Consider the following 21,574-nt stretch of genomic DNA (forward strand, 5'->3'; position numbering starts at 1 on the left):
TTTCTCAGCCCTTGTTTTAAGACTGGTTTGCAGAGGGGCAGAGAGTTGGGTCCAGGGTGTTTATAAATGTTTAAAAAGTAAACTTTATAAACATTACTTTTAATGTTTTATAAACATTAATTACAGTGAGCTGCATGGTTAGCAAGCTTAGTACAAATTACCTGCCTATCCCAGTCCCCGGTACACAGATAAAGAGACAAGGGCTCTAGCCAGTAGATTGTTTCTGCTATCTCACTGCAGTGCTCACAAGTGTGTTTTGCTTGGAAACTGCTCTATTGGGAAGGCATAACAACAGAGTTCAGCAAATGTTTTGCTGGTCTCTGAAGCCTAATCAGGTCAGTGGACTACTGCTTATGATTGAAAGATTGTCTCTTCATGTCTGGTTGGAGATATGACCTGCTCCCCAATTCTCCAAACCCAAGTGATAGAGGCAGAGAAGTTGAGTCTCTGAATTACTCAGCTTGTTGCCTCAATTGACTTCTGAGTGTTCTTCTGGTAACAGCCTAAAAATATATTAGAATGATTTATTTATGACTTGGAATCTTGGATTACCGTCAAATATGGACTTAAATTTTTTCTTATAATTTTGTTGACAGTTGAATTAAAAAAAAAACTCACTCCAGTGCACACAAAAGAAGGAAGCTCCTTCAGTGTTTTTCACTATTAAGTAGATTGAGGTGATAAGAACACAAGTAAGAGTGAAAAGAAATGCATTCATAGAAATGCCTTGTAAAGCCCTTCAGGATCTGCTTTCACAGAGGAAATGAATGGTAGAGTATTATGTGTAGCTTTCCCCTCCGTTCTGATTTTTCTGTAAGCAGCTGCCCAAAATTTTAACATGACTCTACTGAAGCTCAGTAGGCCTGACTTGGATAGAGATTAATTACTTCTTGGTTGGATGAGATGCACGACAAAGGTAAGACTGGGACCAGAGTCCCTGAGGATGGTTATCAAATAACACAGCAGCATAAAGCAAGTGGCATCACATGAAATATCCCTTGCCTGTCACTCCTGAATAATCTAGTGCACATGATAAATTGCTTTCCCAAATTTCTTTGTTAGAATGTTGTACTGAATAATTTAAAAATAGTCTATTTTGTCTGTCTTCATTTAAAATTTTGCCAATAATTAATAAGAAAAATAAATGTTTGACACTGCTGAGATGTTTCCTTCCCAAAACTAGGTACCACAGACTTAGTATTTTTCATATCGATTTAATCGTTTTTATATATTTGGAAAAACTAATTTTACGACACAAGTGAAAGATAATGGTACTTTAAAAAAACCTTTTAAGTTCTCTTTCTGATATGTATCAAGTGTAAAAAATCTGGTTAATGAAACTTTAATGCTTTAAACATACAAACAAAAGCAAATGAGATCAATCTCATTGCGCTGTAAATTTATCAAAATTTCTAGGTAAAATTCCGCATTTAAGAATATCTTCCTAAAAATGTCATTTATGCACAATGTGAATTTTTAGGTGAATATTCTAAAATGTTTGCATTCGTATTTTGTATTTCTGTGCCCAACACAGAATAATCAGAGTTTCGTCTATTTCTCTGTGCTTTCTTCTTCTTCTTTTTTTTTTTAAATAGAGGGGTTGTTTAAAAAACAACATAACTAACAAAAACCTTTCCTGTGGCTGTGATAATAAAATTACAGTTTTTTATCTAAGCCTACCAAATACATATATCCCTGCAGCAATAAATGCTTATTATAATTATGGGACCTCAGAGAAATGGAAATAATTCTGTCATGATAAATATTTAATAAATGTTGTAGAATCTGTAATCTAAAGTGATTTTGAAACCACTTTTGCCTTTGCAAAGTATTTGGTAACTTCCAAAGGACTCAAGAATCTTTCTCATTGCAGGCTGAATGCATGGATTCTTCTCCTCTTTCAATTTTCAATTATCAACATGCGTTAAATCTAGGTTTTAAAACCAGTGTACGTGTTAACTCCCTCAAATAACTTAAGGATTAGTTTTCTCAAACCTTCTTAAAAAAAAAATCTGTCAGTGAGCTGAGTTTATGCATGAAAAATTTTGCCCCAGAAGGATAATATTTTTGGAAAGAGTGAAAACAGGAGCTTTGAATGGAAGCGTGTGTGTAACTATAAATGGAGGGCAAAAAGGTTGTAATTGACGGGTCCTTTCTGTGGTGCAAAAGTCACCATTGCAGTAACATTAAGCTATACTCAATTAGAAAGTTACTCTACTTGTGTCTTGACTTGAAAAAAATGCTTGAAATTCAGGAACCGCGATCCTATAGCCAGAAAGGAAAATTAAAACATATGTTAAGCAAGGAAGTTTATTGACTTTTAAAATATTTTACCTTCAGTCAGGAACAGACAGAAAGATTTTCAAAAAAATGTTTTAAAACACCAACAATCCACAGGGACAAATTAAAAAAGAAAAAAGGTAAACATTATAATGAAATTCTGCATCTGGTTAACATTTAAATAAAGCTGCCAGAGTACAAACTAATTTCAAGACAATAACTCTAGTGACATATTTTTAAGAGAGTACAGAAAAAAAAATTTTGGCTGAGAAAATCTTACCACCACATGTAAGGAAGCCATTAATATTTATTACATTATAGATTTGCCAAACAACACAGAGCATCTGGGAATACTATAGAGAATGCCATGACTGGAGACTTGATTATGTGCTTTTATATACTGGACTGGATACTGAGACCAGATCTAGTTCTTTTAGACAAGATAAGCCAAGTCTACTGACTTTGTAATTCTTAAGTGGATGAAAGTTAAGTGGACAGATGTCTGCATGCATTGTGCAAACCGGGATGAAGAAAAACTGTAAAAAACAAAACAACAATAAAATCCTGTTTTTTGAGATTCTTGGAGGTTGTCTTTTAGTACGAATGTGATAGAGTTGAAGAGGTCTTAGGCTGGGTTCAAGAGGTGTTTCTACTCCTGGGCAAAAAGTAAAAGTCTCTTGAGTGGGGAGGAATCCAAGAGATTTACAGTTCTAAAGCAGAGCTGAGATAAACTCTGCTAAAGGAACTAGTTCTAGACCCTTACAGCATAACAATCTGAAGCCCTTGGAGGGAGTAACTACTGTGTGTTAAAGAAAAAATCTCCCAAGTTGGTTAGAAAAGTAGGCTGCACAGAATTTAGTTTCTAGACTAGAATCTAGAGTCATGATTCACCTCTGTTACTTGTGTCTCTGTCCCTCATCCACTGGCATCAAGCTGGGTTCTCAATTACTGAGAATCTTGCCCAGATGATTTATAGCAAGGTTGTGGATTCTAGAAAGTATTAGATCTGAGGCCCCAGAAATTCCATTCAGTTAGTAAAATGTAATATTACCAACTCAGTCAATGGCACTCTAAACTTTGGCAGAAATGCAGTGGACTTTCTGAAGCATTCTTCTGAGCTGTGAGGGGCAGAAAGAAGGACCCATGATAATGGTTGAATCCGGCTAGTAAATATATAGATAGTATATATCCACATGAATATATAGATAATACAGACATTATTCAACTGGACTATATTAATGGATATCATACTATTAATATTTGGCTCGCTTTTACACATTGTTAAAAATTTCCATAATTAAAAGTATAGGTAAAAGAAAGGAAAAGAAGACAACTTAGCTTATAGTTCTAGCTGGAAACCAGCCTCAGCTGACTGAGGTAAGAGTTGAAGCCTGACCTGTCCTTTCCCATCCAATAACACAAAGTTTCTGTGGAAGGTAAATGAAAAGCATTTGGATCAACCTGCTTATTTAGAAAGGTTTTATTACCTTGCTGCATCCCTCCTCCTCTTCAAAGTGAGAATGACATTTCCTTTCCAATGTTTCCAGGGAGATAAAGAAATCTATGTAAACATTCCAGAGCTTTGTTCCCCCTTGGCCAGGAGGAGGTAAGGCCCTGGGTTTTTTATTTAGCTGATGAGGGAACATAATGGCAGCTTCAGTAGAGAGAAAGGCATTGCTTGAACAATCATTAATAAACTAGCACCCATATTTTCCTCTGTGGCTTTTCACAGACTTGTGTGACTTGATCTTACCAACTTGCTATGCAGGGCAAGATGTTCCTGATTTGAAAGTGAACAAAATAAGACAAGGGAAACCTCATTAATACCTTATGCTTAAAATGCTTTCTAATTTTCAAAGAATTCTAGTCATTTTTTGAACTTATAAAACCATATATATAGGCAAGGAAAAATATTTATTATCCTCATTTTACAAATGAGGAAACTGAGGCTTAGAGAGGTTAAAGGAATTGTCCAAAACTTCTGGGGAGGGCGGTTTACAAATGATTTTGTGTCTTTCATGTTTTCAAAGCCCAGGCTGGTCTATGTAGCTTCCTGTGCTCTATGCATTGTACTGATTTGCCTGTGGGTCATTTCCTACCTGGGACCTTTACTTTTCCTCACAGCCTAGAAAGTTAAATTCTGAAAATCTGTTCCCCACTGAAAATGTCCTCTGCTCTGAAGGGCAGTATCTGCATGGAAAGATTTGCAAAGTTGGAGGAGTGGAGGGTGTGGCTGGAGAAAATGCCCAGGAATGAAGAGAAAGGTATGGGGTGGGATGGGGACAGTTCTGAGAAGAGGAGAGCCTGCTGAATTTGTGTTCAGAGAGGTCAAGTTGGCTTCTTCTGAGAGAAAAATCTGGAGGCTTGGGAAGATCAAGGATTGGTTCCTTCAGAAGCAGCTGGGACCTAGGTTCATTTTCAGCAGGGCCTCTGTAGCTAACTTCTGCAGGGAAGCGTGTTGGAATGGGATGGCTTCGAATTCAGATCTGGGTTCTGTTGTTTCTAGGCCTGTGCCCTAGACAGGGCGGCCTCTCGCGAACCTGCTTCCTTAACTGCGAAAAGCTGTGAAAAGTCAATAACGCCAAGCTGGAAGGGCCTGGCACAGAATGAGACCAACGGTAGGCCCTCAATAATTGTAATTCCTTCTTCCCCTTTTCCTTCCTGGCAAAATCATCCCAAGAATCAACGCTAGAAGGGCCTTTCCTCATTCTTCCTTCCGAGTAGCCGCTTAAAGGCTGGGAGCAGCAGCGATCAGAACCCGAGAAGCAGAGGACCCCCTCCAGCTCCCCTTCCCCCAACGATGACCCTCCGAATTTCTCAGTCGGTCATTGTTCTGCACGAACGCAGGCCCCGCTGGAAAGGACGGGACGGGGCGAGGATTTAACGCAGCGGGAGCGCGGGGCCTGCTGGGTTCCGAGGCCGTGGACCCGGGGCCGCTGGTCTCGCGCTCGGCGGTCGGGCGCAGGTGGACGCGGCCTCCCCACAGCGCCCCCGCGCGGCCCGGGATGGCGACTTGCCGCGGGGATCCCTGGCGTTTGGCTACGCAATTGGCTGGGGACCACTAGACACTGGGGAGGATCAAAGCATTCTTGTGGGGCCCGAAGCGCCCAGGGTTGCAGTTTTGTTAGCCTGGCCTCACCTCGTCAATAAATTTTCGGCGAAAGAAGGGGCAGAGTGGAAGGCTCGGGGGGTGGGGGGTGGGGCTTCGTGGCCGGCAGGAGGGGCCAGGAGTTTTCTGCACCTGCGCTCCCGCCGCGTTAAATCAGTGGGAAGCAAGTGACATTTTCCCCTTGCCCGCCCCTACGAACTGCTCATCTCCCCCCTTTAGACAACCGCCTGCTCTCTGGGGTCAGCGATTTCAAAGAGAAGATTTCCTCCACTCCCTTAAAGTTCATGAAGCGCCAGGTTATAAGGGGCGCGCGCTCGCTCTCCAGCTGAGTTTGGTCTTTCCTTGTCCCCTTTTTCTCCTCCCCACACATCCCCGCGAGGAAACTCTCAAGCAAGCCTCTTCCATTTTCACATTCCACGTAGAAGTACAAAAAACATGGGGAGGGACTTTAGAGATGATTTGTTTCCATATCAACAGCGTCATTTTGCAGAAGCCTAAATGGGTGATGGTGAGGGCAGTGGCCTAAGGTCAAGGATTAGTTGGCAAAACCAGGAGCAGAACAGGAGAATCTCTAGTCTCACTCTTTTTTTTTTTTTTTTTTGCTGCTTATTTCACGCACAGAAAGAATCACTCTCTTAGGCAGGTCAAATATTCTTTAATTGTGTCTGTGTTTTTGCCAATTGGCTGCAAGACACAGGATCACACTTCAGTCCCTTGGATAGCATGGAGAGTCACTTGCTATCCAAAGACAGAGCCAAGTACAGTTTGATCCTCTACTCCTGAACACTCCCTCCTCAACCTCACTCTATCATGACAAACACCACGGAGCATCTGTCTTGCGCAAGTCTTCTCCCAGGCTGGATTAAAATTTGAGCGTAGGGATGCTTCTGCCAGACATTGGGAGGCATCCCTCCTCCCAGCAAGAACACTTTTCAGATAGATTTCCTGGGGCTAACAGGAAAAGGAATGATTTTGACTTTCCACAGAGCCCAAACTCAGACCAAGTGAGCACAACCTAGGACAAGGCTATGAAGGCCTGGTGATTTTTGGCTTAAAATCCAGCCAGACTGGACCTAATGTAGAAGCCACAGTATCATGGAAGCTTTGTGACTTGTGGTAACCATCTTTGTCACTTGAATGAATCCTCATTGGGTCTGGGCTCTAGGGAACTGAATCTTTTGTGAAACTCCTCCATGTCCCCATCCTTTCCCTAGCTGATAGATTGTTTTTTCTCTCTCTCTCTCTTTTTTTTCCTCATATTTTTGACTAGATAGGATCAATAGCAGAAGTGAGGAGTAGAAATGTCACCAAAATGTCAAAAATCAATGCCAGAGCTTGTTTCTAATTCTTTTTCCTTTCCTGCCCACCTCCGTTTCCTCCTCCTCCTCCTCCTCCTCCTCCTTTTCTTGGACTTTCTTCATGCCTGCCCTTGATCTTGCTACCTGAGGAAGCAGTGCATCAAATGGGAGTTAAAATTTGTTATAGTTTTTAATGTTTGAGAGAGAACTTAGAAATCAATGAATTTTACTTCTTCACTTTACAGTCAAGGAACCTGAGGACCAGGAAGGTGAAAAGATTTGCCCAATGGTTCATACACATGGAAGAAGTTAGATTTTCACCATAGCACCTACGCCACCTATACTTTGCTCCCCCCTTCTCCCTTTTGATTCCTCCCTACCTGGTCTTTGGACTGTTGGGAAAATATGGAGAGTGATTTGAGCATGGATAAATCTGCTCCCCTGAAATGTTAAACCCCAATAAGGAATGGGAGTAGGGGTTGGAAATTTCTCAGGGTTAAGGGTTTATTGTTTCAGTTCCTGAGGTCCCCTAGGGGTTCAAGGAGGTGCTCAGAGCAGAGCGTTTTGTCTCCTGATGTGGCGGCAGACCACATCCCCACTCAGGGCTGCCTTCCATAGCAAGGCCACTGCCCCTGGCTTGGAACCCAGGCCCCATTGCACCCTGGAGTCTCTACCTCCCCTGAGCACCGTTTGGAATAGGGGCTGAGAAGTCAAGGGAGTCTGTCTACAGTTGCCTCATCTCCTCGCTGCTACATGACCCCCTAGTGAATTGAGCCATGTTTCCCAGCATGGAGGTTGGAAGCTGCCCGGGACTTGGGGCGGGCAGGCTGGCAAATCCTCCAGATAGATATGCTAGGAAGGCATGATTGCTTCACAGTCGGAGCATCTGACTTTGCATCCCGCTGCAAAGGGCACATAAACAAATAAATAAATTAACAAACAAAACTACATGAAGCATTGAGCGGGAAGGGAAGTTACTGTGTCCTCTTTGGTCCCCCACAGCCACTATTTAGCTGTGTGTCCCCTTAGCAAGTGCCATTAACTTCTCTGAGCCTCAAATTCCTTTCCATTTGTAAACCAGGGGCGTGGACTAAGAGCGTCCCTTTCGGTCTTGAATGTCTATGATTTAAACTCTGGTTCCTACGGAGCAGGGATGAGAGCCCAGATCCCATCGTCCTTTTGTTCAGTTTTTTGGACACGCAGAGCAAGGAAAGGGAGAATTCTAATGGCTTGGTGGAGAGCAGTTATCTCCTGTAAGCTCCCCTCTCCCACCCCCATAGTTTGTGACGGGTCATATATTTGATTACGCAAAGTAAATTGGGAAATCATATCTCCGCAATCCCATCTGGGATTATTTATTTCGCCGCGCCCGCAGCCAAAGTCGTGAAATGGTACAATGTTTCGAGAGTAGCTTTCCACGGGAGGAGATGGATTCGAGGTCATCTCTGGAGAAACCAAAGCTGCAGCCAGCCACAGCAAAGCACTTCTACTGAGATGCCCAGAAGTTTCCAAACATCAGTCACCAGCCCCGGCGCTGGCGGCAGGTTGATTTAACAAGGCGTTTAGGCTGGTGCTGGAGGGAGAGGACTCCTACCATCCCCTCCTTCCCCATCCTCATCTGGAGGCCTCTGAAGCCAAAAGTCGGATGGGCCGAGTCAGGAGGAAGCCGGGCCTCCAATTTTACGTAGCCTCGGGGTCTCTGCAGTTCGCCGAGTTAATGGCTCATGCCTGTAATCCCAACAGTCTGGGAGGCGGAGGTGACAGGATTCTTTGAGGCCAGAGTTCCAGACCAGCCTCAGCAACATAGCTACCGCATCTCTATAAAAAAAATAACAAAAATTAGCCGGGTATGGTGGTGCTTGCCTGTAGTCCCAGCTACTAGGGAGGCTGAGGCAGGAGGATCGCTGGAGCCCAGGGGTTCGAGGCTGCAGTGAGCTATGATGACACCACTGCACTCCAGCCCAGGCAACAGAGCAAAACCCTGTCTCTAAAAACAGAACACAACAGAAATAATACAAATAACAACTCTCAAGTATTGAATGCGTGGGCAGGTCACCTTGCCAGTCTGTCTACAGGTATCATCGCCTTTAAGGTTAACTCCATTTTGCAGTTGAGGAAAGTGAGGCACAGAGGAAGGTTAAGGATCCGCCTCACTATCACCGAGCCAAGGAGTGGCAGATTGGGCGTTCGAACTCGCATCTGTCAGGCTCCGGGGAGCTCGGGCTCGGTCCTCAAGCTGGATTGTCCGCGCAGAGCCCTGGCGGAGAAAAGGGCTCAGGGAAGGCTTAACTCCCGCGACCAGCTCAGTGAGCGGGGTGGGAGGTGGCAGGGCCAAGCCCAGGGCCCTTGAGCGGGATCCGAGCCTCTGCGCCAAGCGCTAGGTAGGCAACGCCAGGTTTCGGGGAGAACCAGGTGGGACTGGCGCAAGGAATGGACCGTGAGCGGGAGCCAATGGGAAACACGCTTCCCTCTTTTATTTATTTCATTTTATGTTTAATTTTTGGAAGGGTGTTTGGAAGGAAAAAAAGCCACCCTCATCAAGGGGGTGGAGGAAGGAACTACACTCCCTCCTGCCTTTCTGTTCAGGTTTGATTCTTGCTTGCTAAAAGGGGGCTTCTCACCAGGTGGGTCAGAGCAGCTCCGGGACGGAAAGGGGTACAGAGTGAGAGATATTTGGGGTAAAGGGAGAGGAAGGCAGAGGGGGTAGCGGCCCCGCTCCAGCCAGCTCTGAGAGAAGCGAACCCCGCCGGCCGCCCCCACCCAGCAACTCCGGCTGAGTCAGCAGCGGCCCCGCCACTTTGTAATTTACAAGAGGACTCGGAATTGTACTTTGAAATTCGGTGTCAGTTTACAAGCCAAAAGGACTTCTGTTTCTTCACCTCCCCAGGTCTTCAGTCACGGCCTGACCTCTTTTAAGAGAGGGACCTCTATGCGCGAGCAGGATGCCTAGCGCCCTTGCCTTTCAGCCAAGCTTGCAAGGCACGCGGCAGCGAGGCCGCCTCCGGAGGAAACGGATGTCTATATCCGGCTCCCACGATGTGAAGACGGACCCTCCTCGCTAGTGAGTCTTCACAACGAGCCGGGCCAAGGGAAGCCGCTCTTCCTCTTTTGCAGATGAGGCAAGTGAGTCGAGGAAAAATAATTGACCAATGTCATGTAGCCAGTGCAACAACCTGTTCGAACCCAGGCTCTCTGACTCCTATTCCCTCTGAATATTTAGTTTCCCGAATAGTTTGAGCAGCCATAGATTCCTTTCGCAATCCGATCAATGCTATGACCATCTTCCCCTCGCGGCCCTTCCCCCGCCAAAGGATAGAATTTCGAATACGATTATCGGGGCTTCTCGGTCTTCCTGAAGTTCGTCCCACGATAAAGACCCTCCTCCCCTTACACTACCTCACTTTCCAGCAACTGGTGAGAGTCCCTGGAGGCATTCCCAGCCCAGGGATGGAGGGTACTGGATCCCGATTACAGCACGTCCCCAAGAACAGCAGATGAGTGTGTAGGGAAGGTAGGACAGGCGGGTACCTGGAGACGGACAGGCCGTTTGGAGAAAGCAGTGGGATTGTGCACGATTTTTGCTAGGGGTAGGGGGAAAGTGCCCGGGAGGAGCTGATCCTGAGTCCACCCACCTGGGACCCGCAGGACCAGGTCTTCTAGCAAGCACTGGGACTTTGCTTTTCCCATGTCGGGGCGATGGGCACGCAGGGGGAAGACCTGCCAGCCTCTGCCAGAACATTCTGAGGGCCTTGTCCTCGCCATAGCCTCCGAGTTCCAAGAGCCAGCTCCGCCGTCCCTCCTCTCCCAGTCTCATCTTCCGTCTTGGCTTAAGCCGGGTGGTTTATTGTACACAAATCCAACTTGTTTCCTCCTTATATAGCAGGTTAAAAAATTCGCACTAATTCAAGAGCTGCTCGGGTCCTTGTTTACTTTCAGTTTAGGAAACCGCCGTGTAAACTTCTTCCCCCTCCTGTTCCCTCCTGGTTCCTCTCTCCCTCAGTCTAGTTACCCAAAGTTAGCAAACCTACCTTCTTGATTTTGTTTCTTAATATTTGAAATAACTGGTGAAGGGCTAATGATTTCATCTCCTTACCCCCCACCCCTGCCATAAAAGCAATAAATAGAATAAAAGCCCAGCCAGCCAACGGCGTGCACACTAGCCAGTAGCTTGCGCACACGTTGCGGGGCAGAAGCACTGAAAAGCTTGTTTGCAAAGGCAGAAGTGTAGCTAGCAGGGCAAGACGCTGAGAAGACCGGAATGATTTGATAAAAACGTGCTGGGTCCTGTTACAGGAGGACTGCTAGTAATGCTAGGCACTAAAATCAGACGGAATGCGAGGGGGCAAGTAAAAACAAACAAACAAACAAACAAACCCCCCAAACCTGCAAACCCACTGTGAATCTTTCTGCCTGGGAGCGAGGTGCTCCACGAAGTTTCAGTTTCTTTAGAGAAGAGGCTGACCCAGGACCAAGGTGCTCGCCAGTCTGTCGCTTTCCCCGAAACTACTGGGTCCTCTCTGAACCTCAGTTTCGTCAAAATAAATAAATAAATAAAAAATAAAAAAAACAAACGGGGATAAGAACACATTTCTGTTGTCAGGAATTCAAACGCTCCAGCATAAATTTTTTAAAAAGTGCTTTGACGTGTATAAGAAACTACACAAAAGATAAAACTCATTTGTGTTATTAGGTGGTGCTAAGGGAGAGACACTGTCTGTTTGACCCTTCCTCCCACGTCCGAGCGTGTACCGCTCCCAAGTCGTCTCCTGAGACGCTAGAGCGACTGAAGAGCAGACCAGAATAAACAGGACTGTTTCTCTCCTTCCTTCACTGGGCTTCACAAAAGGCTCTGGGGAGAAGCACCCGCACAAATGGGAATCCCAGTCGTCAGGGAAGAACTTTCCAATGTCGCTAAGGGTTTGCAAATACCTGCACTTCTAGAGGGTCGCGTTAGTTTTCAGAGTAATTCCTAAGCTTCCTTTGTTCCCACTTCGCGGAGCCAGGTTAACTTCTAACATTCTGATAGGCTCGGAAAAAAGTAACGTGGAATTAGTTCAGCAATTTCGTCTCTTCAACAAATATTCCGGGCCTACTATGTGCTCAGTGCAATGGCACACAGTTTTCTAATCTGTCTCCTAAACCGATCCTACTTGAGAGGACTTAATTATTTACCAGGTGCAACTAGAAAAGGTCTATGTTATTTAAAATTTGGTTCAAGAAGTAGAATGCAGCGTTGAATTGGGGGACTCATTCCTTCTTTCAATACGTTGGAAATTTATTTTGTTATTAAACATTTTTGTGAAGGATTTTTGAGGGAGACAGTAGAAAGTCCCTTTTCTTTATAAATACATTCACGTACACTAACAAAAAGTCATTTTTTTAAAAAGAGCTTTGTTTAAAAGCATGCTTACAGTAAATGTATCTAAATCTCTTAATGGCGTGCACTTCCATTCTCCCCCAAATTAATAGCAATTGACATAGCAGAAAAATGTAGTGACTTGCAGTTGGCGTGGCCACCTTTCTCCTGGGCTGCATGAAGTTTAATGAGGAACTATTTCACACCTCGAGGATATGCGGGGCTAAACACAAAAATATCTGCAGGTCATTTGTATGCTAACTAGGCGCTGTGGTGCAAGGTAACGGTTGATTTATTCTTGCAGGAGAAAGAAAGATGCTGTCGTGCGCCCCATTGCAGAGGTCTGATTTCTGCGCCCAACTCTGGGTTAATGCTTGAGTCACAGAAATACTAGTGGTGCTGATAACGTAGAGACCAATGCTAGGCTTTCTGATCTCTGCCTCATCGAGTATTACCTTCTCTAGTGAATAAAACGACTCCTAAGAGTGTGTCGCTGCTTGTTTCTTAGTCCTTGAGGTAAATGGCGACTTCTTCCCCGCAGGCACCGTCACAGTTCGGTTTTAGCTTCTGGACCGGCAACCCCGCTGCACCGAAGGCCGGGCGGGCGGACTCTGGCTGAGCGCTGCGCGGCGGGGAGGGGCGCGTCGGCGTGCTTCGGCCAATCAGCGTACACACCGCCTGACAACTGGCCAATCAGAGGGCGCAAAGCTCAGGAGCCAGAGCGGATAATACTAGGAAGGGGAGCGGTGACTGGAGACTGCAAGTAGTGCCGCTGCGCTGAAGGCAGCTGCGTGCGGCCGGGTGAACCCGCGGTCTGAGCCAGGCTGGGGTGGCCCGACCTTTCCCGTCCAGCTTGGGTCAGAGGAAGCCGAAAGCGGCCTCGTCGAGGTGAAGCGCCCGAGGCTGCAGAGGACCGATCAGAACTTTGCAGAGTTCGGGATGTACAAGGCGAGGTCACTGAGGACTTGACTCACCTCCTCCTCACTTCCCTACCGTCCCTTCCCGCCCCCACCGTCCAGTGGGCTCGCTCAGGGCCTCCAGCTGTCAGCCCCCGATTTCGTGTCTGGGGGTGGCGACCCCGATTTCTGTTTGCATGCACAGCCAGCGGCCTGAGAGCCAGATCCCAAAGCTGGATATCTTTTGACTCGGCCTCTAGCCCGGGCCTCAAAGTCTTGGTGAGTGCTGTGATGACTCTCGGGGTGTCAGGGAGGGCAAAGGGCGTGAATCATCTTTCCTTATCTTTTCTGTTTTACTTGGATGCCTTGCCTTAAAGATGTGAACCAAGCAGCCCTGTGCGGTCCAAGTGCTTTTGTTGCTGGACTGCCATCTGCAGCTTTGTGCCCAGCATCCCTATGGGATACTAATGATCCAAAGCAACACTTCGGTTTTCAGTTGATTATTTTGGGGAGGGAGGACGAAAGGACCTCTTCAAGCCCAAGGAGAAGTCCTTGTGGTGGTGTAGGATGATGAGAGGCATTTGGGAAGCATGGAGTGGTACTGGGTATGAAGGGGCCCTTGTAATCAAAAGGAATTCTTCCAGCGACATTTTAATATTCATCTTGGCCATACTATGATGGGTATGGGGAAGCCTGACAAGTGGCCTAGGTCAGCCTGGTTGGACACAATACTTTGTGTGATCGGCGAGTTACCCAGGGACTTGTCTGTGTAAAGCCAGAGAAGGCTGCGGTTAAAGGTCAGGTGCTCACAGAGCACTTAGAATTAATAAAATAAAACCCTTGTTGGTTTGTGGATCCCTGGGGGCCCTAGAGATAACAAGAAAGGCACGTGTGGCCCGGATGTGAGGAACGTGTAGAGAGCAGGGTAAATCAAGGGACCTGAGGCAGGCTGACCAAGAGCTCTGGGCCCGAGGCTCAGGAATGGTCCCTCATGGCGGCCGGTGGCTCCTTGGGTCTTTTTGTGTGTCCCCAGAGTGCGGGTGGCTGAGTGCAGGCCCAAGAGAGGCCCCAGCGCCATGGCCGAGCGGCAGGCTGGCTCGGCGGCCGGGGACTGGGAGATCGACGTGGAGAGCCTGGAGCTGGAGGAGAACAGTTGCGGGGCGCCGCCGTCAACGCCGCCCGGGCCCAGCCTGCCGCCGGCCGACGGGGACGGCGAGGACGATGAGGAGGACGACGAGGAGGACGAAGACGCGGAGGAAGAGGGCGACGGCGAGGAGGCGGGCGCGTCCCCGGGGGTGCCGGTCCAGCAGGAGCACCAGGGTGGACTGCCGCCCAGGCTGCCGCCAGCGCCTCAGGCCTTGCCGGCCCGTGCCGGGCACCCGGAGCGCGGCACGAATGCAGGCGGCGGCGCCGAGCCGCGCAAGCTGAGCCGCACGCCGAAGTGCGCGCGCTGCCGCAACCACGGCGTGGTGTCCTGCCTCAAGGGCCACAAGCGCTTCTGTCGCTGGCGCGACTGCCAGTGCGCCAACTGCCTGCTGGTGGTGGAGCGGCAGCGCGTCATGGCCGCCCAGGTGGCGCTCCGGAGGCAGCAGGCCACCGAGGTGTGTACCCGCCCGGCCCTGGGGCGCGCCTCGCCGAGGCGTCCGGGGCCACCGTGGAGGTTGGGGAACTGGAGGGGACGGGCAGCTATCCCACACTCCCCCGCGCAGGGCCCTGTGGCGCCTGGCACTTCCTCGGAAGAGTGGTGAGGACACTTCTCTGCCTGCCCTGGCTTGCAGGGTCGGGAGGGAGAAAGCCGTGGTGAGCATGGCATCGCTGAGGAACTTGGCAGAAAAGTTTTTGTATGAAAAAGAAGGCAGGGAGGCCCATTTGGGACATGACGAGAAAATAATCTTATGTATTTATTTTTTATATTTAAAAGTTTGTTTTGGCGGTGTTGGGGGCCAGGCGGGGAGGAGAGTTGTTGATCCAGGACACGGCGTCCAGTTGGAGGCTCATCACTGCAGTAGTGGTGCTGATGGGGGGGAGGAGAAGGGAAGAATCACGGAACTGGTGGTGCACTCAGTGCTTCTGCTGTCTCCTGGCCCTTTGAAGTATTCAGAATATGCTAACATGCTACCCATTTTATGGATGAGACAAAAAAGTGCGTGGGAAGTTAGGTGCCTGTAGCTCAAGGTCATAGAGCCCTGACATACTATCCAGGCAAACTTTCTAAGAGCCGGGTCTTTGCTGCGTCCCTTTGTGGGACTGGAGCTCTGATGAGAGCCGGGGTTTTCTTTATGAGGGAAGCTCGTGAACCTCAGAATTGGTATCTCCTTGTGTGCCTGCACATGGAGAGCAAGACTTTATGGGGCCTCCTCCCAGACTGAGGACAAGGGAGGATTTTTGATTTTACTTTTTGACGGAGAGGAGCTGAAGAGTGGATCACCAGACATGCTAAAGGCAGTGACCCCCAATGGGAAAGCCTCCTGAGGGCCCCTAAGAGTGCAATGGACCTGGTCCTGGTTCTGGGCTCGGCTTCCTCCTGCGTCTGTTCCCCATGGGTTCTCGCCAGCCCTTGGTTCTTAAGCATTCTCCCGGCCTGGTTGGGTGGCACGGAGGTGTGGAAGGGCCCAGAATCACAAGGCGAGGGTGGGGAGTATCCTTGTTTTGCGTTCTGAGGCCTCCAAGATGTTTTGTTTACTTTCATGTCCAGTGAACAATCTAGAGTTTGTGGCCAGACCTAGGAAACTCTCATATCTTCCCCTCACCCCCCAGCACTCCATCTCACCCGCCCTCCCACAAGAAGAAACCTGCCCTGAGTCACTGCCCAACAACAGGCTTTGGGCACCTTCTGTCAGTCCAGTGAGTGTCCATGATGAAGCCATTTGGCACAACACTCTCTCCAGGAAAGGCTCCTATTGTCTGCCCCACCGTGGATTTCACTTTCTCTGGGATGTCCCTCCTCTTCTGGCCACGGATCTTCTGTGAAAGAAGAGTCTGGGGTGACTCTTTGCTAGAGAAAGCCAGGGGCCCAGCTCACCAGTTGGTAGCTTCAGACAGCCTCCAGCTCATTGCCCTAGGATTAAGGGTTGCCGATATGAATTTGTTTGGAATCATTTTTCACGCAGGATGTGAAAATAAATACATTTAGATTGGTAAGAGTTTCTAGAAGATTTGCTGATGCCCCTGCCTTCTCCCTTCTCTCTCACAGTTTCTTTCAGGGCATTGTTGATTATGTTTCTTGTGTTTACAGGACAAGAAGGGGCTTTCTGGGAAACAGAATAATTTCGAGCGCAAAGCAGTGTACCAGAGGCAAGTCAGGGCACCCAGTTTGCTGGCCAAAAGCATTTTAGAAGGTAAAACATGCAAAATTATCCTTTAGCTTTTTAAACTGAGTTGAATAACTCTCATGATCCAAGCATATTTATTTTTTTCAGGCATATTTATTAGCCTGTGAAGGTGCTATGTGAGGGGAAGGTACTTTCTATTAGGGAGTTTTCCTCTAGGTGCTCTCTTTGGCAGGATGTATACTAAAACTGAAGAATACAGAGAAAATTAGCACGGCCTCTGTGCAAGAAAGCTTTCCTCTAGGAAGGAAACCATGACCTGGGAAAATGAATCTCACATACCTGCTGAGGCTTTGTCACCATCATTTTAAGAATCTTGATAGTTTTGTTGTCTGCTTAATGATTAATGAGTTAACATGAAGTGCATGTGAAATTTGCCCCAGCGTGAAGGACATACAGAGATACACTGCCAGGTGATCCTGGAGCAGATGTCCTGAAAGGAAATAAATAAATTAACAAAATAAAACAAAACAAAATGACGGAACACTTGGTTGTAGCAGGAACTGAATAGCTAGAGTAAGTCAAGTGAGGAGTTTAACAGCTATCCTCGACCTATGAAGACCTCTAGTTTGGAAGTTCAACCTCAGATTCCACTCTTTTTCACTATACTATTTTCCTCCCTGGATTGTCTAGGTAATTGCTGTTATTCCACGCTTCATTTTACCATTTTTGATAGTCGAGGTTATAGAGTCTGGAAAAGATTTTGAATTAAGGGAAGTGGAGGTTAAATTTGAACAGTCAAATCTCTTTCTCTCTCCGTGTTTTCACTTTTGCTAAAGCTTGGGGATACATTAATTTTTCTGAAAATATTACTGATTTTTTTAAGTATCTCTATTTGGGTGTGGAATTTATTTATTGACCTGATCAATAATATTACTATCTTTCACATATTTCTTTAAATTTAAAGGAAAGTTTATATTTGCTTTAATCACTGCCATTTCATGAAATTCAGGTTGAAAGCAGATTTTTTAAAAAAGTAGACATTTGAATTCTGTTTTTTCCTTGTATGGCTTCTGACTTTAGTTGGTCCTGGGAAGGTTTGAAGTTCCTTCTTGTCTCACCCTGTTGTGTACTTCTGACCTTAGACTGGTTTCTCATGAATTAAAAATGAATTTGGTTACATACTGGATAAACAGATTTATAACAATAGGGACCACATTGATAAACTGAAATTGTGCCAAAGCAACTTGAGAAGTGGGAGGACTAAATGGAAGAGTAAATTCAAGTAAATAACTTCCTGGCAAAACTTACCATAGAGATGGAAACATTAATTTTCAAATTTTATTTTATTTGCAAATGAGTATGATAGGTTTGTCACTATGTAAACACAAATATAACAATGGATTCTTCAAACAAATTTGATAGAGGTGAGTGCTAGTGCTTGGGGATGATGAAATACTCAAAGTATTTTATGCAACCAGGAATTCCATTTATGTTACACTAATCTTTGTTTTTAACTTTGTCCCTATTCATGTGATGACTTAATCTGTGTTCTAATGATTGCTTGTTTAACCGTTTTGGTATCTGGCAAACATGATTAGAGCTTGGGAAACATGTCTTATATTTTTAGTATAGAAAGGAATACCATCTCCCTACCCCTATTTTTTTGTTTTGTTTGCACTGGTAATCAGGGGAAGGGACCTGGTGAAATTGTTCACTGCAGAGTGTGTTTGACTAGTTAACAGCTCTTTTCAATTTTCTATGCTTCTCTATTTCCTGAGTCTTTTTCTTTTTCTATTCACTAATCTCCTTTAACTTTCTTTCTCTTTTTTCCTAGTTCTCCTTGGATTATTCTACAACTGTAACAATGTGTACATAATGAGCCATCTTTAGAAAATAAAAGTGACATCAGCCCTAGGTATAGATATATTTTTTAATAATGAAAAAAGATGACATGGGTAATAATAAAACGTTAATTGAAGCAAGATGAGTAGCTTTGTCTCTTAATGTATGAGGGCCTGGGAAGAATATTAATATTTCAGTCAATAAAGTGTGCCTGTCAAAGCAAGCAAGCAAATAAACCTATAACAACAAAAACAACAATAACAAAAAGTTTAAATGTGGATATCCTTCCCCCAAAGGAAACTATTTTAAACCGAACTTATACTTTTGCTTTCTGTATTAAAATATTAGTGATATAGAACTGTAAATAATTGTTACTGATTTGTAGTGTTTCTCTTGCCTTCTGGATTTCCAGGTTTTCGTTCCTTAGATGTTAATCACTTTCATGTGCAATGTTTGCTTATTTTAGGCTATCGCCCCATTCCAGCGGACACTTATATAGGAGGGACCTTCCCTCTACCTCCCCCAGTTAGTGACAGGATGAGGAAAAGAAGAGCTTTTGCTGATAAAGAGTTGGAGAACATTATGCTGGAGAGGGAATATAAAGAGAGGGAGATGTTGGAAACTTCCCAAGCTGCTGCCTTGTTCCTGCCCAACCGCATGGTGCCTGGACCTGAATATAGCTCCTACAAAACTGCCTACAGCCCCAGCCCGGTGGAACCACCAAGCGAGGATTTCTGCAATTTTTTGCCTACCTGCCTTGATCTAACCATGCAGTATTCAGGGTCTGGGAATATGGAACTAATTTCTTCCAATGTCAGTGTGGCCACGACTTATAGACAGTATCCCTTGTCCTCGAGATTTTTAGTTTGGCCCAAGTGTGGCCCCATTAGTGACACCCTCCTCTACCAGCAGTGCCTGCTAAATGCCACCACTTCTGTTCAAGCCCTGAAGCCTGGGGCCAGCTGGGACTTGAAGGGAGCACGAGTCCAGGATGTACTCAGTGTAGAGCATGACATGATGCCACCGAAATTGGAAGGCTCCCTGATGCTGCCTCACACTCCCGAGGTCCAGACCTGTAGAAGTGACCTTCAGGGTCATCAGGCTGTCCCTGAGAGGTCTGCATTCTCCCCACCCCGACGGAATTTTTCTCCCATTGTTGACACGGACTCCCTGGCAGCTCAAGGACACGTCTTAACCAAGATCAGCAAAGAAAACACAAAGCACCCTCTGCCACTTAAACATAATCCATTCCACTCACTATTCCAGCAAACGCTTAACGATGCATCAGCTCCTGAGTTGAAAACATCATTTGTCAAAGATGCCTTTGAAGAGACCTCTAAGAAACACAGAGAGTGTTTAGTCAAAGAAAACCAGAAGTACACATTTACTATAGATAGATGTGCAAAAGACCTTTTCGTAGCCAAACAAGTTGGAACAAAACTCTCAGTGAGTGAGCCACTGTCATTTTCTGTTGAGTCTATTCTTAAGAGGCCTTCGTCAGCCATCACTCATGTCTCTCAGTGAAACTGCTTATACAGAAAGCTGGATTTTCTGCCATCTTAGAGGGTTCTTGTCATTCGCTATTTTTTTAAAAAAGTCAAGATGTTTGTATAAAGAAATTTCTAATGTAAAAAATGATGATTTCTAAAAATTCTATATATTCATATGCATGTACTTTTTCTTATCACATAAATATATTTAAACTTAAAGATGGAAATTGCCTAATGTGCAAATTGTAAAGTTTCATGCTTTACATAGCATTTCAAAAAGCAATAAAATCGACATTGTCACCTAAAAGACCCAGTATTTGCTGAAGCAAATAGCTGTCTCTATCTAGATGAAAAGCTGGCATCCTTGAAATGTGTTTTTTATTTTGGTATTAAAATATAATTCTGTATATTTTCAAGCACTCTTAATGGTCACTGGGGGCCACAGGAAAACACTTAAAATGCTTTAGTTTTGCATTTTGGAGGGCACATCAATTTAGCTGTTTAAAACTGAGGCAAAAATAACTTTAAGGAGAACATGGGGCTGTTTGCACGTTTACAGTATCTTGATTTCATGTGCTTGGATGAAGTTGAATTAATTTGAAGGGAAATCAAGTATAATATCTCATTTATATGATGCTGTGGGTTCTTGGGATGGATTTCTTTTGACTCCCTGGGGCACGGGTTCTTTCCCTAGTGGGAAGGTGCATGGGGGGAGCCTTAAGCTTCCTTTCTAGGAAAGGAACATTCCTTTGCACATTTCTAGTTTCTTTGAACATTCTATGATTTTAGGTTACTAGGGGCCACAAATCAGGTTCACTTGTAAGGTGCGTCATTTCAGCCCACGGTGGGGCCCAGACCTCCTCTCAGCTCTTGTGTTAGTCCACTGTTAGACAAGTACTGGAGACAGCAGGCATTTGGATGCAGGCCCAGTGGCAACTCTCAGCTGGTCCCTGAGTATCAGCTTTATGTCTCCCACATTTGTACCAGTGTCAAAGACTTTCAGCGCAGCTCTCTTCTGACATGAAAACATTTACTATTCAAATTGCTTCAACTGACATTTGCTGAAGCCTGCAGATATTTATCACAACATGAGGGTGGCGTCTTGATTTTTAATACCCTTTCTTCCGTTTTTAAGTTTCTTGTTACTGTCTTGTTTTGCTCAACAAAATGTTAACTGTTGTTCCATATATTGATAAAATTAGAGTAAGGCATTTATGGGAGTATTAAATTCATCTCTTAAGACCTTACCTGTGCATCCCAAATCAAATTCTAAGATGTCATAGTTTTCTCAATACAGCAAATCAAGACCCAGTTAGTTCGACTTTAATACCACCACGGAGTGAGGTTTTATTTCCAACTCTCCTCTTTCCTGGGTAATAAGAACACTAGGTGGGCATGTGGAATGTATCAAGTGTTCAGCAGTTTAAAGAGTTTTGTTCTTGTTCTTGAAAACACTTAATTATTTAAAAATTATTTTCCTACTGATGAACTCATGTAAAGCTCCAGGGAGTCTCTGAATTGTTGTTTAAAATTAGCATCGGTTTCAAAAACAACAAGCCAAACCTTAGGTTGATTTTCAGTTTGTAGTTGTAAAATAACATTTGGTTTTGTTGAGTCAAATTTACTTATTTTTACTATTGTAAAAGCCAGAGTGAATGGAAGTTTGCCAGAGGAAAAGAAAATGAAAGCAGGCTGGGTTTCCAATAACTGTTAAAGATTATCATTAAGTGGAAAAAATGTTTTCCAGCCAAGTATGCTCTGGTGTCAGAGACAGAATCTAACTCCAGTTTTTCCTCTCTGTCATCTCTACTTTATCTCTAGAGTCACCAATTTTTGTCTTCCTCTCAGAAATTTATTTTTTGTGCCTAGCATTAAATGTATACTTAGCATTGAATTACATGGCTTCAGAGGTAATGAGGGGAAACGTATTAGAATAAAACCACATAAAAAAAAAATCCCAATGAGAAGGCCTTTTTAATTCAAAAATGGATTTTCTCTCTTTCTTACTCCATTTTTGTATTTTGAATACTT

At 45.2% G+C, this 21,574-nt stretch overlaps 1 protein-coding gene across 2 annotated transcripts; it reads left to right on the forward strand.

The window, feature by feature from the left end:
• The first annotated feature begins 12,808 nt into the window (after nt 1-12,808).
• Nucleotides 12,809-19,856, forward strand: DMRT2 (doublesex and mab-3 related transcription factor 2). 2 transcript variants are annotated; one of them, XM_012641599.1, is made up of 6 exons: nt 12,809-12,931; nt 13,063-13,218; nt 13,973-14,540; nt 16,175-16,277; nt 18,046-18,126; nt 18,520-19,856. In XM_012641599.1, exons 3-5 carry the CDS (start codon nt 14,016-14,018, stop codon nt 18,099-18,101), a joined length of 684 nt encoding a protein of 227 aa, XP_012497053.1. In that variant the 5' UTR covers nt 12,809-12,931; nt 13,063-13,218; nt 13,973-14,015; the 3' UTR covers nt 18,102-18,126; nt 18,520-19,856. The 2 variants fall into 2 exon arrangements, with proteins under 2 accessions (XP_012497053.1, XP_012497052.1); XM_012641598.1 differs by lacking the exons at nt 12,809-12,931; nt 18,046-18,126.
• The last annotated feature ends 1,718 nt before the right edge of the window (nt 19,857-21,574 follow it).

The sequence above is a fragment of the Propithecus coquereli genome, unplaced genomic scaffold (assembly GCF_000956105.1).
Source record: "Propithecus coquereli isolate 6110/MARCELLA unplaced genomic scaffold, Pcoq_1.0 Scaffold166, whole genome shotgun sequence".
Taxonomy (NCBI): Eukaryota; Metazoa; Chordata; class Mammalia; order Primates; family Indriidae; genus Propithecus; species Propithecus coquereli.

What these genes read in the sequence shown, in the direction of transcription:
- DMRT2 (XM_012641598.1), top strand. Translation starts at nt 14,016, where the DNA reads ATGGCCGAGCGGCAGGCTGGCTCGGCGGCCGGGGACTGGGAGATCGAC. An exon ending in GGAGGCAGCAGGCCACCGAG is followed by an intron (nt 14,541 to 16,174) that starts GTGTGTACCCGC and finishes TTGTGTTTACAG; the next exon opens with GACAAGAAGGGGCTTTCTGG. An exon ending in GGCCAAAAGCATTTTAGAAG is followed by an intron (nt 16,278 to 18,519) that starts GTAAAACATGCA and finishes TGCTTATTTTAG; the next exon opens with GCTATCGCCCCATTCCAGCG.